Raw genomic sequence first — 13,825 nt, 5'->3', positions numbered from 1 at the left:
AATTGACGGTTGGTTCTGTGTGAAGGAAATTTAACTGTTAACAATCAGTTTTTCCATGATTTCAGGAAAACAAAACAGAAAGCATACAACAGTGGATGTGAAAAAAATTAAAAAGCAAAATGAAATGAAAAGGAAGACTACTAAGGTTTACAAGGTAAGAATTTATTTCTGCCATATAATTCGGTAGTTTCATACATTCAACTTACCTGTCAGATATATACATAGCTATCGACTCCGTCGTCCCCGACAGAAATTCAAATTTCGCGGCACTCGCTACAGGTGGGTCAGGTGATCTACCGCCCTGCTCTGGGTGGCAGGACTAGGAACCATTCCCATTTTCTAATCAGATTCTCTCTGTCGCCGGTGGTGTCAACATTGTTGTTACTACCTCCTGACTGGAATTCTTTTTTCAACGCTTCTTGATCATCTTTCGACTGATTTTTGGTGACGTACTTGGATCGTTGTTTGGCATTCGCTATCGTGGACTGTTTTTTGGACTTGGCTTTGGATTTTCTTAAATATGTCTGACTCTAGTGTTAGTTTCAGAGTGTGTGTGAATGAGGGATGTAAGGTGAGGATTCCGAAAGCTTCGGTAGATCCTCACACTACATGCAGTGGATGTAGAATGGCTGAGTGTTCGATTGAGAACACGTGTAACAAGTGCGAGAGACTGAGTGCGCAAGAATGGAAGAATCTAACTTCTTACTTGAAGAAGTTAGAGAAAGATAGAGAGAGGAAGGCGGTTTACAAAAGCCGCAGGAAATCTCGTGAACTTCTATCTAGTTCTGTAGCTTCTTCTTCTGATAATTATTCGCATTCTGTTTCAGTTTGTTCACAGGTTGCTAACCCCTCTGATTCTGCTTCGGAAATTGCGGAACTCAGAGCTTCCCTTCAGAAAATGCAGGAAAAAATGGCAGCATTGGAAGGTAAGAAAAGTGAATGTGGTTTTTCAAGTGATTTTAGTGTCCCCAGTGTGGTGGAGGGGGCGTCTGGTCGTCTTTGCGACGCTCCCAGGTCTAGACCGCTTCCAAGCTCCCTGGCCCAGAGGAGAAGGAAAGTCGAAAGCCATACGGAGGTTGTGGAGAATCCCCAACGATCAGGCGTCCTTTCGGCAGAGTCTGTTACATCTCAGACTGCCAGGGACCGCTATAGGAAAAGCGTCCTACGAGAGTGCTTTTCGTCTTCTAGTTCGCCTTCTCCGAGAAGAGGATGGAAGGAGTCGAAGCTTTCCCGCCCGCTGAAGAGGAATTGGAAAGAACCTGAACTCAATTCTAGCCCCAGGCGCTTCTCTGAAGAAGATGCGCCTTCGGTAATAAAGAAGGCTAGGAAGGAGTTAGATCCTTGGACTGTAAGAGATCCTCGAGCGCCTTCCAGATCTCCCTCTCCTGATTCGAATGAGTCCTCGACCAGGAAAATTTTGCTAAATATGCAGGAGCAATTAGCGTCTTTGGTAGGAGTACTTTCCAAGGAGCCTACTCGTAAGAAGGATGATAGGCTTCCGATTAAAAGATCCAAATACCGATCTCCTGTCAGGCGCAACGAGCCTTCCAGGGGAGTTGTCGCACAGGCGGCCATCTCTGGGGGGAGCGGAGCGTTAGACAGGCGAGAAGTGGAAAAGGAAGTAACTCCTGCCAAGTGCCTGGCGCCAGCTAGGAGCCAGGCGCCAAGTAGGCGCAAAGAGCCTGAGTTTCCTGTACGTCGTTCAAGACCTAGAACTCCAACCAAGCGCCAAGATCCAGCTGGAGAAGAGGAAGCTCCTGATAGGAGTGAAGCGCCTGCCAAGCGAAATGCGCCTGCCATGATCGATACTCCTGCCAAGCTCCAGGAGTATTCGGAACTAGATGCGCCTTCCAAGGGCCAGGAGTATTCGGAACGTGGTAAGCCTGCCAGGCGCCAGGAGTATTCCGATCTCGATACTCCTCCCAGGCGCCAGGAGTATTCTGAGCTTGATACTCCTCCCAGGAGCCAGGAGTATTCGGAGCGCGATGCGCCTACCAAGCGCCAGGAGTATTCGAAGCGCGTTGCGCCTGCCAGGCGCCAGGAGTATTCTGAACATGATACTCCTCCCAGGCGCCAGGAGTATTCCGAACATGATACTCCTCCCAGGCGCCAGGAGTATTCTGAGCGAGATATTCCTGCTAAGCGCCAGGCGCATTCTCTACATGAAGAGCCTGACAACCGCCAGGAGTCCTCCAGGCATCAAACTAAAATTATCCATGACTCTCCTAAGGATAGGCGTAGAGAGAGGCTTAGTCCCTCTCCTATTAGAAGTGCTTCTTCTTCGGAAAGGAAGAGATCAAGGGAGGAGACAGACGAAAGAAGGGAGCCTTCTCCTTCCGAGCCTATTAACTTAAAGGATGTCTCGGAGGACGAGATTACTAATAAAGAAGGACTTTCAAATTATAAAGTTCTTTCTTTTCTCCTTTTAGAAGAGTATGGAGATTCGTTGACTCCAGCTGCTCCTCCTTCTCCACGCTCTCTCTTTTTAAGTACGAAAGCACACAAGTCTTCCTCCTTCCTGAAAATGAAGCCGGCCATATCCATGAAGAGGGCCCTACAATCTCTTGACTCCTGGATCAAGACAAAAAAGGAGTTAGGAAGGACAGTTTTTTGTATGCCTCCTGCTAAACTAACGGGTAGAAGAGGCATATGATATGAGACTGGGGAGAATATGGGATTGTCTCTGCCCGTTTAGCCGAGTCGGACTTCTCGAGTCTCGTAGACTCCTCGAGGAGACACGCCTTAAATTCGGCCAGAGCAACATGGGGTCTTTCGGAGATGGACCACCTCCTCAAGGGATTTTTCCACACTTTAGAAGTATTTAACTTCCTGGATTGGTCCCTTGGGGTTCTGGCTAAGAAGTCCCAGGAAAAGGAACAACTAAACCCCGAAGCCTTACATAGTATCCTCACATGTATTGATAAGGCTGTTCAAGATGGATCGGCGGAAGTCTGCTCCCTCTTTGGTGCGGGAATACTAAAGAAGAGGGTGGTTCACAGTGCTTTTCTCACTAAGGCTGTCTCTCCTTCTCAGAGGTCCGCTTTGTTGTTTGCGCCTCTTTCAGAACATTTATTCCCTTCTCAGCTGGTGAGAGACATTGCTCATTCACTAACTGAGAAGGCCACTCAAGATCTCCTTAGGCAGTCTTCAAGGAAGAATAGACCAGTGGCCAGTGAGGAAAAGAAAGGGGCTCGTCCAGCTCAGCAGCAGCCCTTTCGAGGAGGCCCTCCGGCTAGATCTATCGCCAGAAGGAAGACAACAGAAAGAAGGGGAAGATCTTCCTTCCGTCCCTTTAAGAAGGGAAAATGAGAAAACTATCCTCCAGACACCTGTAGGAGCCAGGTTACTTTTCTTTGTGGGAGCCTGGGAAGACATAGGATCCGATCCTTGGTCGATGTCAATCATCAAGAAGGGTTATTGTATCCCATTCAAGGACAGCCCTCCCTTGACAACATCACTGAGGGAACTGTCCGCCAAATACAGGGACCCTGTTCTGATGGATACTCTTCGTCAAATGGTGGAGCAGATGTGGGACAAAAGAGCAATAGAACTGGTACTGGATCACAGCTCCCCGGGGTTTTACAATCGCTTGTTTCTTGTAGCGAAAGCTTCGGGGGGATTCGTAGAACACAGAAGTTCAGCATGGAAACGTCTGCTTCAGTCCTTGCAGCACTCCGTCAAGGAGATTGGATGGCATCCCTAGACCTTCAAGACGCATATTTCCACATCCCGATTCACCATTCGTCGAGGAAGTACCTTCGTTTCATGTTCGAGGGAAGGATCTATCAGTTCAGGGCCCTGCGTTTCGGCCTGTCCACGGCTCCCCAAGTCTTCACAGACTAGATGAAAAATGTGTCAAGACACCTACATATGAAAGGGATAAACGTCTCCCTATACCTGGACGACTGACTCATCAGGGCCAGGTCTCAAAAGCAGTGTTTGGAGGATCTGTCAACAACTTTGGAACTGATGAAATCATTAGGATTGATCGCAAACCTCGAGAAATCTCAGATGGTCCCCAGCCAGAACATGGTTTATCTGGGGATTCAGATGGATTCTCGGGGTTTTCGAGTATTTCCTTCTCAAGAGAGAATAAAGAAAGGTTGTACCACAGTATCGAGCTTCTTAGAGAAAGAGCACACTTCAGCGAGGGAATGGTTGAGCCTTCTGGGGACCCTTTCCTCGCTCGAACAGTTCTTTCCTCTAGGAAGACTGCATCTCCGTCCGCTTCAGTTCTTCCTGAGAAGGAGTTGGAGTTGGAAGACAGGACAACTCTCGAACACGTTTCCAATCTCAGCAGAAATAAAAGATCAATTAAGGTGGTGGTTGACCCCCTTAGAAGAGAACAAAGGAGTATCCCTGGAAGTACGGAACCCAAACCTGACATTGTTCTCAGACGCGTCGGAGACAGGTTGTTCTCAGACGCGTCGGAGACAGGTTGGGGTGCAACCTTAGGATCCAAAGAAGTGTCAGGCACCTGGTCGGAAGAACAGGTGTCATGGCACATAAATTGCAAGGAGCTATTAGCAATTCACCTTGCGTTAAAGAGCTTCGAGCACATAGTCAGAGACAAAGTGGTACAGATAAACTCCGACAATACTACCGCTCTGGCTTATGTCAAAAAACAAGGAGGAACTCACTCTCTCGCCCTATATGAACTAGCAAGAGATCTGCTGATTTGGGCGAATCAAAGGAATGTAGTTCTCCTAACAAGATTTCTCCAAAAGGATAGACACATTTTGCGCCCTAGTAGAAGATCCCAGGGCTTATGCAATAGACGCCTTTCTCCTGGACTGGTCAGGGCTAGATGTGTACGCTTTCCCCCCATTCAAGATACTGGGGGAAGTAGTCAGAAAGTTCGTGGCCTCGAAGGGAACCAAAATGACTCTGATAGCCCCATATTGGCCATCCCGAATTTGGTTCACAGAGGTAATGGAGTGGACAGTGGACTTCCCCAGATCTCTTCCAAACAGGATAGATCTGCTCAAACAACCCCACTTCGAGAGGTACCCTCAAAACCTACCCGCTCTTGCTCTGACTGCCTTTCGACTATCGAAAGACTTGTCAGAGCGAGAGGGTTTTCTCGCAAGGCGGCAAGCACAATTGCCAGAGCCCGCAGATCATCTACTAGGCGAGTGTACCAATCGAAGTGGGAAGTTTTCAGAAGTTGGTGCAGGTCGAAGAAGCTGTCCTCTTCCAATACCTCTGTGACCGAAAGTGCGGATTTCCTTCTTTTCCTGAGGGAAAAATCCCATCTCTCTGTACCGACTATTAAGGGGCACAGGAGCATGCTTTCAGCAGTATTCAGAAACCGATGATTAGATTTGACAAATGATAAGGATTTACACGATCTCATTCGTTCCTTTGAAACATCAAAGTCAGTAGAACCCAGAGTTCCAAGCTGGAACTTGGATGTGGTCCTGAAATTTCTGTCCTCCGAAAAGTTCGAACCACCACACACGGCTTCCTTTCGAGATATCACCAGAAAGTGTTTATTTCTGCTGTCTCTCGCTACGGCAAAAAGAGTCAGCGAGTTGCACGCCCTTGAGTCACGAGTTGGCTTCAAGGGAGACTCTGCGATTTGTTCATTCCTGACTCTCTTTCTTGCTAAGAATGAGAATCCTTCGTATCCCTGGCCCAGGAGCTTCGAGGTAAAAGGACTTACTAGTCTGGTAGGCAGAGAGGCAGAAAGATCCCTTTGCCCAGTTAGAGCACTTAAATTCTATCTGGACAGAAAGAAGCAGTTGGGGGGTTCGCAACACGGTCTATGGTGCTCAGTAAAGGACCCCAAAAGACCAATGTCTAAGAATGCCTTAGCCTTCTTTGTTAGAAGTGTCATTACCGAGGCTCATAAGAACTGCCCAGATGACACTTTTAATCTATTAAGAGTAAGAGCTCATGAAGTAAGGGCAATTGCGACGTCTATTGCGTTCCAAAGAAATATGTCGCTGAAAAATATTATGGATGCAACTTATTGGAGATGTAACTCAGTGTTTGCATCTCATTACTTAAAGGTTGTGCGCGTTACGTATGAGAAATGTTATTCTCTAGGTCCGTTTGTGTCAGCACAGACGGTTCTGGGTAATGGAGCGAGCACCAATCCTTAAATAAGTGTACGTAACCCTCTTGTCGGATGTGTTCTTGAATTTCCTGTGCATGGAAGTGTCAGATGTCGCACAGGCGACCTTCACTTCTCTTCACTAGGAGATCGAGTGGCAACTGACTTTTAGAGGGGTACAAAAATTTTTTTTGTTTGTACTTTTGTATGTGTGATTATCGAGTTTTTGGTTGTTTGCTAAGAGTTCGGGGATGACTCTTGGCAATCTTAGAACTAATACGGGTGTTAGGATCGGGTGATCGGGATCGGTTGTGTGCTCCTTAAAGAAGGCGTGTTGTCATATAAGCGGATTAGCACCCATTGACAAATGCCAGTTAGGCTCTGCCGAGTAAGCGGATTAAACCCCATCGACAGACCCACAAGAACTCTTGGCCGCAGATCACTATCTCGCTAAGGCTCTTGAGGTGAAGCAGACTCCTGGGCAGTAGCCACGAAGTCTTCCACCTGATAAGGTAGGAACCAAGGTCTATAAATACCTACAACATATGTTGTTTACCTGTCTAGTCAGTAGTTAGCTGTCTCTTGCCCTCCACCAAAGGGTGTCAATCAGCTATGTATATATCTGACAGGTAAGTTGAATGTATGAAAATGATATTGTTATGATACAATAAAGTTTCATACATACTTACCTGGCAGATATATACATAGCTATCGACTCCGTTGTCCCCGACAGAAATTCAAATTTTGCGGCACTCGCTACAGGTAGGTCAGGTGATCTACCGCCCTGCTCTGGGTGGCAGGACTAGGAACCATTCCCGTTTTCTAATCAGATTCTCTCTTCCACCTGTCTCCTGCGGGGAGGCTGGGTGGGTCTTCAATCGTATATATCTGCCAGGTAAGTATGTATGAAACTTTATTGTATCATAACAATATCATTTTGTATATACTATTGTGTTAGTTTGCTTCCATACTATCCAATATTCTTCCATTTAATCTTTGTGTTTCATCTGAAGTGTTTTAAGAAACACTACAGATTGTTGGCAGCATGCCATCATCATACCAACAGCCAAACCAGGCAAACATCCCAGTACAGGCAGTCCCCAGGTTACGACGGGTTTGGCTTACGATGTTCCGAGGTTAAGGCGCTTCTCAATCATATTCATCAGAAAATATTTCCAGGGTTATGACGCATGTTCCAGGGTTACGACGCCTACAACGCTCATCTGGCACGAGAAATATGACACCAAAAATGCAAAATAATAATATTTGAAGTTTTTTTTATGCAAAATGCAATAAGAATGCAGTTTACATAGTTTTGAATGCACCCAGAGCATTAAAAGTAAAGTTTTCTTAGGGTTTTTGGTGATGTTCCAGCTTATGACGATTTTTGGGTTACAATGCGTCTCAAGAACGGAACCCCCGTCGTAACCCGGGGACTGCCTGTAATCCAATATCTTTAGCATGTTATTAGTGCAAAGTGATGGAAAAATGATGAATTCATGGTTAACATAGTACTTGGAAATTGGTTGGGTCATATGATAATACGTATACTGTATCTGTACTTCGCCCTCTTATGCTACTTTGAAGATAATTTTTCAAAAGGATTTAAACGGAAACAAATAGCTATTGCAGCAGTTTTTGGTATCCAAAAGGCATATGATACTATTTGGAGATATGCTAGAATACAAATATTGAAAACAATGTGACAATGGTACCTTAAAGTTTCCTACCTTTTGTTAATAAAAACTTCTTAATAGACCTCATATTTCAAATGTAAATGGAGGCATTTCTTTAGATACGGACAATATTAGAAAATAGTATCCCGCAGGTAAGTGTTTGAAGTTACATCTAGTTCCTCCTTGAAATAAACCATTACAAATCAGTTACTTAGGGGAATTAGAAAAAGTTTTTATATGAATGACTATTATATTCTTCAGTCCTTTAGACTTACGGCATGCTTAATGTATTCTTAACAGGGCCATCACAAAAGCAGGTATGTGTACTGTACTTGGGCCTCTACTATAGGCTTTCAATTCTCTGTAGAAAAAACTAGTCTTCATTTTTTAAAATATCATTGGAAGAAGATTTATGATGTTGAACTAAAAAGTGTAAAGTTCTCAGGTTTAGTCTTTAGTACACAGTTGAATTAGAAGGAATTTAATCTTTGATACACGGTTGAATTGGAAGGCGCACTGAATAAAAAGAAGACAGACAAAAGTACATTAAACCTGATAAGAAGGTTATCACATACGGTTTTTGGGGTTGATATACGTATGAACCCTAATTTTGTTCATGAAACTTACCTGTCAGATATATATATAGCTGTATTTTCTGAAGTCCAACAGAATTTCAAAAACTTCCGGCACACGCAGTGGTAGGCCAGGTGGTTAGTACCCATTCCCGCCGCTGGGAGGCGGGTATCAGGAACCATTCCCATTTTCTATTCGTAATTTTTCTGTCGCCGGTGCTGGAAACACCTGTTTTCAGTACCTCCGTCTTAGGATTTTGGAAACTTCATTGCCGCTAAGTATCCTAATTGTCTTTTGATTTATTTACTTGGATTTGTGGCTAGGCATACGCTATCTTAAATTGATTTGAATTTGATTCATTTTTGCATAAGATATCTGAATCTAGTTAGGCTAGTTTCAGAGGGTGTTGTCTGCAAAGATAGGGTGTGGCTACCGAAAGCTTCGGTAGATCCGCACTTGGTATGCACGAGGGGTATGGGTCTTGCTTCTTTGTTGAGATTTGTCATGTAAGGAGTGTGAGACTTTGTCTAATTCCGTAAGGAAGACTTATGATTCGTATGTACGCAATTAATCAGTAAACAAAAGTCAGGGTAGTGAGCCTGCTAACCTTCCTGTAGACTTTATTTTGCCTAACCTATAGTATGGCCTACGGGCTATGAATATGTCTGCGAGAGGTAATGCCCTTTATGTTAGATTCCATCTGTATCTTGGAATCTAAGGTGCTCGCTCTCCTATCATTGTTGTGAAGAGTGTTACTTCTGTAGTTGTTACTCCTAACCCTGTAGTGTTGCCTTCGGGCCCTAAAACAGTGTCTGTAGAGGGTATTGCCCTTTCTCTGATACTCTATCGATTCGTAACTTAGAATCGAAAGTGCTTGCTTTAGAGAGCAAAAGTGAAGTGGCTAAGTGCAGTGACAGTGCCCCTTGTGTAGTGGAGGGTGCGTCAGATCGGCCTTATTTCGCCTCTAGGCCGGGACCTCTGCATGACTCCCAGGAACACAGGGAGAGAGCATGTCGAAAGCCGAAGGAGGGTTACAAGGAACCCACACCGATCTGACATGCCTTCGGCAGACCTGAAGATACTCCCAGGCTGCCAAAGTGCGTGCACGGGCACGAATCCTGAGGGATTGCTTCTCGTCCTCCGAAGCGTCCTCCCCGCGCAGGGATTGGAGCTTTCGGAAGGACTCGCGCCCTCTAAATAGAAGCTTTATAGAAGAGGACGCTTCACGTCCTCTCTCTCTCTCTCTCTCTCTCTCTCTCTCTCTCTCTCTCTCTCTCTCTCTCTCTCTCGTCATGCGTTGCAGTGAGAAGTAAGAAGGCGAACGTCGCCTGAACTCGTGTACGTCTTTCCACCGAGAAAAGGGAAAAAGAAGTCATAGTAGCAGGACGCTTTTGAGCGCGGACGTCCTAGCTTTGTTGCTGTGAGAATAAGAAGGCGTTCCCTCGCCCCTCGGATTCTCACACGATCAACCCTTCACCTGAGACTGTTTCGTGCAGTCGGTTTTCTCTCCGAGATGTCTCTTGCTCTTCCCTGAAGGCAGTTTCTCTCGCTTGTTTTGACGCCTGTCAGGAGCGTGACGCTTTTCTGCACGCGTCTTTTGACGCTCGGCTTGAATGGGACACTCGGATGGATGCCAGGCGCGCGCGGGTGCACGCTAAGCGCATGCGGGTGTGCGCCAAGCGCGCCCCAATTGGACGCCGAGCGCGAGCCAGTGGACGCCGAGCGCATGCGCCAGTGGACGCCGAGCGTGCGCCACGCGCCAGCGCACGCCAGGTGTATCGCCTGGCTGAACGTTTCTTTTGAACTCTTCAAGCTGATTTGGGCCTAAAGATTTTTTACCTCTATGGAAGCTTAAAGTGAACAGGCAACTTCGTTTTCGAAACCCAGCAAGACCACGGGTTTTGTGAATTCTAGAGGTCTTTGTTAGTTAATATTGCTTTTTGTAAAGTCCAGGATTGGATGGAGTTATGGAAAGCTCAAGGGAAGATCTCTTTTGCTCTACCGCAGCCAAGACTTTGCGGTAAGGCAGCTACGGGTTATGTAAAAGCTCGACGTCCTGCATGTCAGGACTCACGACAATGTTCAGTAGGATTCTTGCAAAGGCACTCATCAAGAGGACGCTCTTCAGGAAAGCGCAAGACAGTACTTCCTTTGCCATACTGCCAATAAATTTAAGCGTTAGCAGGCTTTCGTTGTGATACGGGAGAGGAAGCTGGTTGGAGAGTTCCTTCCTCTTCCAAGGAAAATTTTGCAAGCTTTTTAGCCCATCTGAAAGGGCTTTTCAGATGATAGATTTTGTTAGTTCTTAGTCGGGACTACGCTGCCGAAGTTGAACATCTGGGTCCTACCTGCCGTAAGCCCAGTCTCTTAACAGGATTCTTGCCCCTTCCTCGTTTGAGACGGGAATCGGAAAAATAATATGCTCGACTTCCTGGATTACGTTTGTCTATTTCAGTGGACTTTCCCCGAAAAAAAATTTACCCCATTGACAATATAACTATCGTTTTGTCAAGTAAGTGGGTATCCCCTCATTGACGAAATATCTCTTTGTCCCGTAAATGGGTTAGTTCTCATTGACAAACACCTCAATAACTTTATATTGCGTAAGCGGATAAGCTCTTATTGACAAGATTCGGAAGAGCTCTCATTCATCAATCGCAGACTCGTACAAGACATAAACTTGTAGACTGCGTCAATGAACGCTTATGTACAATAACATAAGAAGCTTGAGCTGTCCGCTTCGATTCTCTAAGATTTGTTCATAAAACTTGCCTGTCAGATATGTATGTAGCTGTATTTCCAAATTCAGCTATAGATATATCTGCCAGGTAAGTATGAACAAACTTTATTGTATCATAACAATATCATATTTTGCCTTGCGTTATTTGGTTCAAGTCATATACGCTTGCTGTAGTTACCTCTTCGGATGGCAACCGAGAAGTCTATTGTCTTTTTTTTTTTTTTTTTAAGGGCATTTAATCGTTACTCCCTGCAGCCTTCCAGGAGTTTCCGATTTATCTTTTACCGTTGTATGGTAGTGTTATGACGACACAAACTCCCCTCTATATTTAACGTTTTCTGTTTCGCTTAAATATACCAGCTTGCGAGTCTCTTTCTGCTCAAAAATAACGGACGTATTTCTTCGTAGAATAGAGTAGCTGGCAACCCAGGCATAACGGTAAGAGACGACGAATGTAAGCTGCTGTCACTGTCCTCCAGTCCAACCGAGCCAGTACCAGCTCGTTCGCTGTCATGCGCGGTTGGTTACGTCTCTCTCTCCTGCGGGATTGACTGACTAACTGTATCTCTGCCCTACAATCACGGACTTTAGCCTAAGATTGAGGGGATTTCTTACATGAATGAATAAACATTGCATTCATTTTGCCCTACTTTGTTCAACAGAGATATCTCTTACTTCTTTTGGTGCTCGTTACCGCACTGTATAGGACTACGAGTCTACCGCAACATTGCACTATTATATGCTCTCCTGCTTAGGCAAAGCGCAGCCTTATTAGGGAAGTAAGCATACTCGGTGAGGGAATGGATGAGCCTGCTGGGGACCATTTCCTTCCTGTAGAAGTTTGTTTCCCTGAATAGACTGCAATTCAGACCTCTACAGTTTTTTCCTACCGGGAAACTGAAATTTTATCCAAGATCTAGGAATGATTCTGAACATCTCTCAGTGCGTCTATCACCTGAGGTGATAGAGAGAAGGTGCCGGACATCTGGAGAGGGTTTCAGATGTCCTGCAACATAATATGAAAGAAGTGGAAGCAATTCGGTCGTCCCTCCAGTCCTCGAAACTAGTTTTTGGAACCAGTGGTCCAGATCAACTCTGATATTCCACAGCTCTCTCATATCTTAAGAAGTATCTTCTCTCGGTCCCTGTTCGAGTTTACGAGAAAGAGCCTATTATGACAACAGGCATAGAACGTAACGATCCTCAAGAGGTTCGTTACAGGATTGCAAAAGTCCGTACGAATCTTCTCGATCGACGGCAGCAACTACTGACTTCCGAGTGGAATCTTTGTTTAGAAGTATGTTGAGAGTTGTGGAGACTTTAGGGACGTCCTTTCATTCATCTCTTCGCTATGTTGAGGACGAAGAGGCTTCTTCTTCTCTGCTCCCTTATTCTCGATCCGGGAGCAATAGCATTACACGCCATCCTATGGTATTGAACAGGGGTGGATGTTTAGTCTCTTTTCCCCTTTTTTCAAACTCTTAGGAAATGTAATAAGAGGTTTGTTCATGAAACTTACCTGACAGATATATATATAGCTGTATTCTCCGAAGTCCGACAGAATTTCAAAATTCGCGGCACACGCAGTGGGCGGCCAGGTGGTGGTACCCATTCCCGCCGCTGGGAGGCGGATATCAGGAACTATTCCCATTTTCTATTCATATTTTTTCTGTCGCCGGTCGGTAAACAACTGTTTACAGACCTCCGCCTAGGATTTTGAAACTTCATTAGCCGCTTAAGTATCCTAATTATTCTTACGATTATTGACTTGGATTTGTGGCTAGGCATACGCTATCGTAAATTTTTCATTGCATTTGATGTCTGAGGCTAGTTAGCCTAGTTTCAGATTTTGTTGTCTGCATGGGGGATGGTGAAGCTACCGGAACTTTCGGTAGACACTCGCTTAGTGTATATGGCGTTTACTTGTTTTCTTTGCATAAGTTCAATGTAATTAGTGTAATGTGTGACTGATTACGGAAGAAGTAGGATTCATGTACGCATTTTAGAGCGTGTTAGAATCAGGAGTTTTCCTCCACAGTAAACAGAAGTTAGAAATGAACCTTCTAACCTCCTGTAGATTTTATTTTGCCTAACCCTGTGGTATGGCTTACGGGCCTAGAAGAAGTGTCTGCTAGAGGATTACATCAAGTAATCTTAGACTAAAGTGCTCGCTCTCCAATCAGTGTTGTGAAGTGTAGTGCCCCTTGTGTTGTGGAGGGGGCGTCAGATCGGCCCCATAATGCCTCTAGGCCTGGACCTCTGTCGGACTCCCAGGACTCAGGGAGAGGGCATGTCGAAAGCCGCAAGAGGGTTACGGGGGCTCCCCACCGATCTGGCGTCCCTTCGGCAGAACCTGTTGACGCTTCCCAGGCTGCTAAAGATCGTGCATGCGCACGAATCTTGAAGGATTGCTTCTCGTCCTCCGAGGCGTCCTCCCCGCGCAAGGGTTGGAGCTCTCGGAAGGACTCGCGCCCTCTAAGAAGCTTTAGAGAAGAGGACGCTTCACGTCCTCTCTCTCGTTAGGAGGGAACGTCAGATCGGCCCATAACGCCTCTAGGCCTAGACCTCTGTCGGACTCCCAGAAACCAGGGAGAGGGCATGTCAAAAGCCGAAGGAGGGTTACGGGTTTTTCATGCTGATCTGGCTTCCTTTCGGCAGGTCCTGTTGTTGCTTCCCAGGCTGCCGAAGATCGAGCACGTCACCGAAGCTTCAAGGGTTGTTTCTCGGCCTCCGAGGCATCCTCCCCACACAGGGGTTGGGGCTCTCGAAGGACTCGCA

At 45.8% G+C, this 13,825-nt stretch overlaps 1 protein-coding gene across 1 annotated transcript in view; it reads left to right on the top strand.

The window, feature by feature from the left end:
• LOC135198769 (triple QxxK/R motif-containing protein-like) overlaps nucleotides 1–13,825 on the top strand; it is a 60,724-nt gene that overhangs the window by 26,449 nt on the left and 20,450 nt on the right. The window contains exon 3 of the mRNA XM_064226682.1: nucleotides 66–154. Coding sequence (XP_064082752.1) covers nucleotides 66–154 — 89 coding nt within the window. The remainder of the gene's footprint in view (nucleotides 1–65; nucleotides 155–13,825) is intronic.

This window comes from Macrobrachium nipponense, chromosome 22 (assembly GCF_015104395.2).
Source record: "Macrobrachium nipponense isolate FS-2020 chromosome 22, ASM1510439v2, whole genome shotgun sequence".
Classification (NCBI taxonomy): domain Eukaryota; kingdom Metazoa; phylum Arthropoda; class Malacostraca; order Decapoda; family Palaemonidae; genus Macrobrachium; species Macrobrachium nipponense.
Note: the sequence above shows the minus strand (reverse complement) of the source record. Positions and strands in the feature narration are given on the sequence as shown.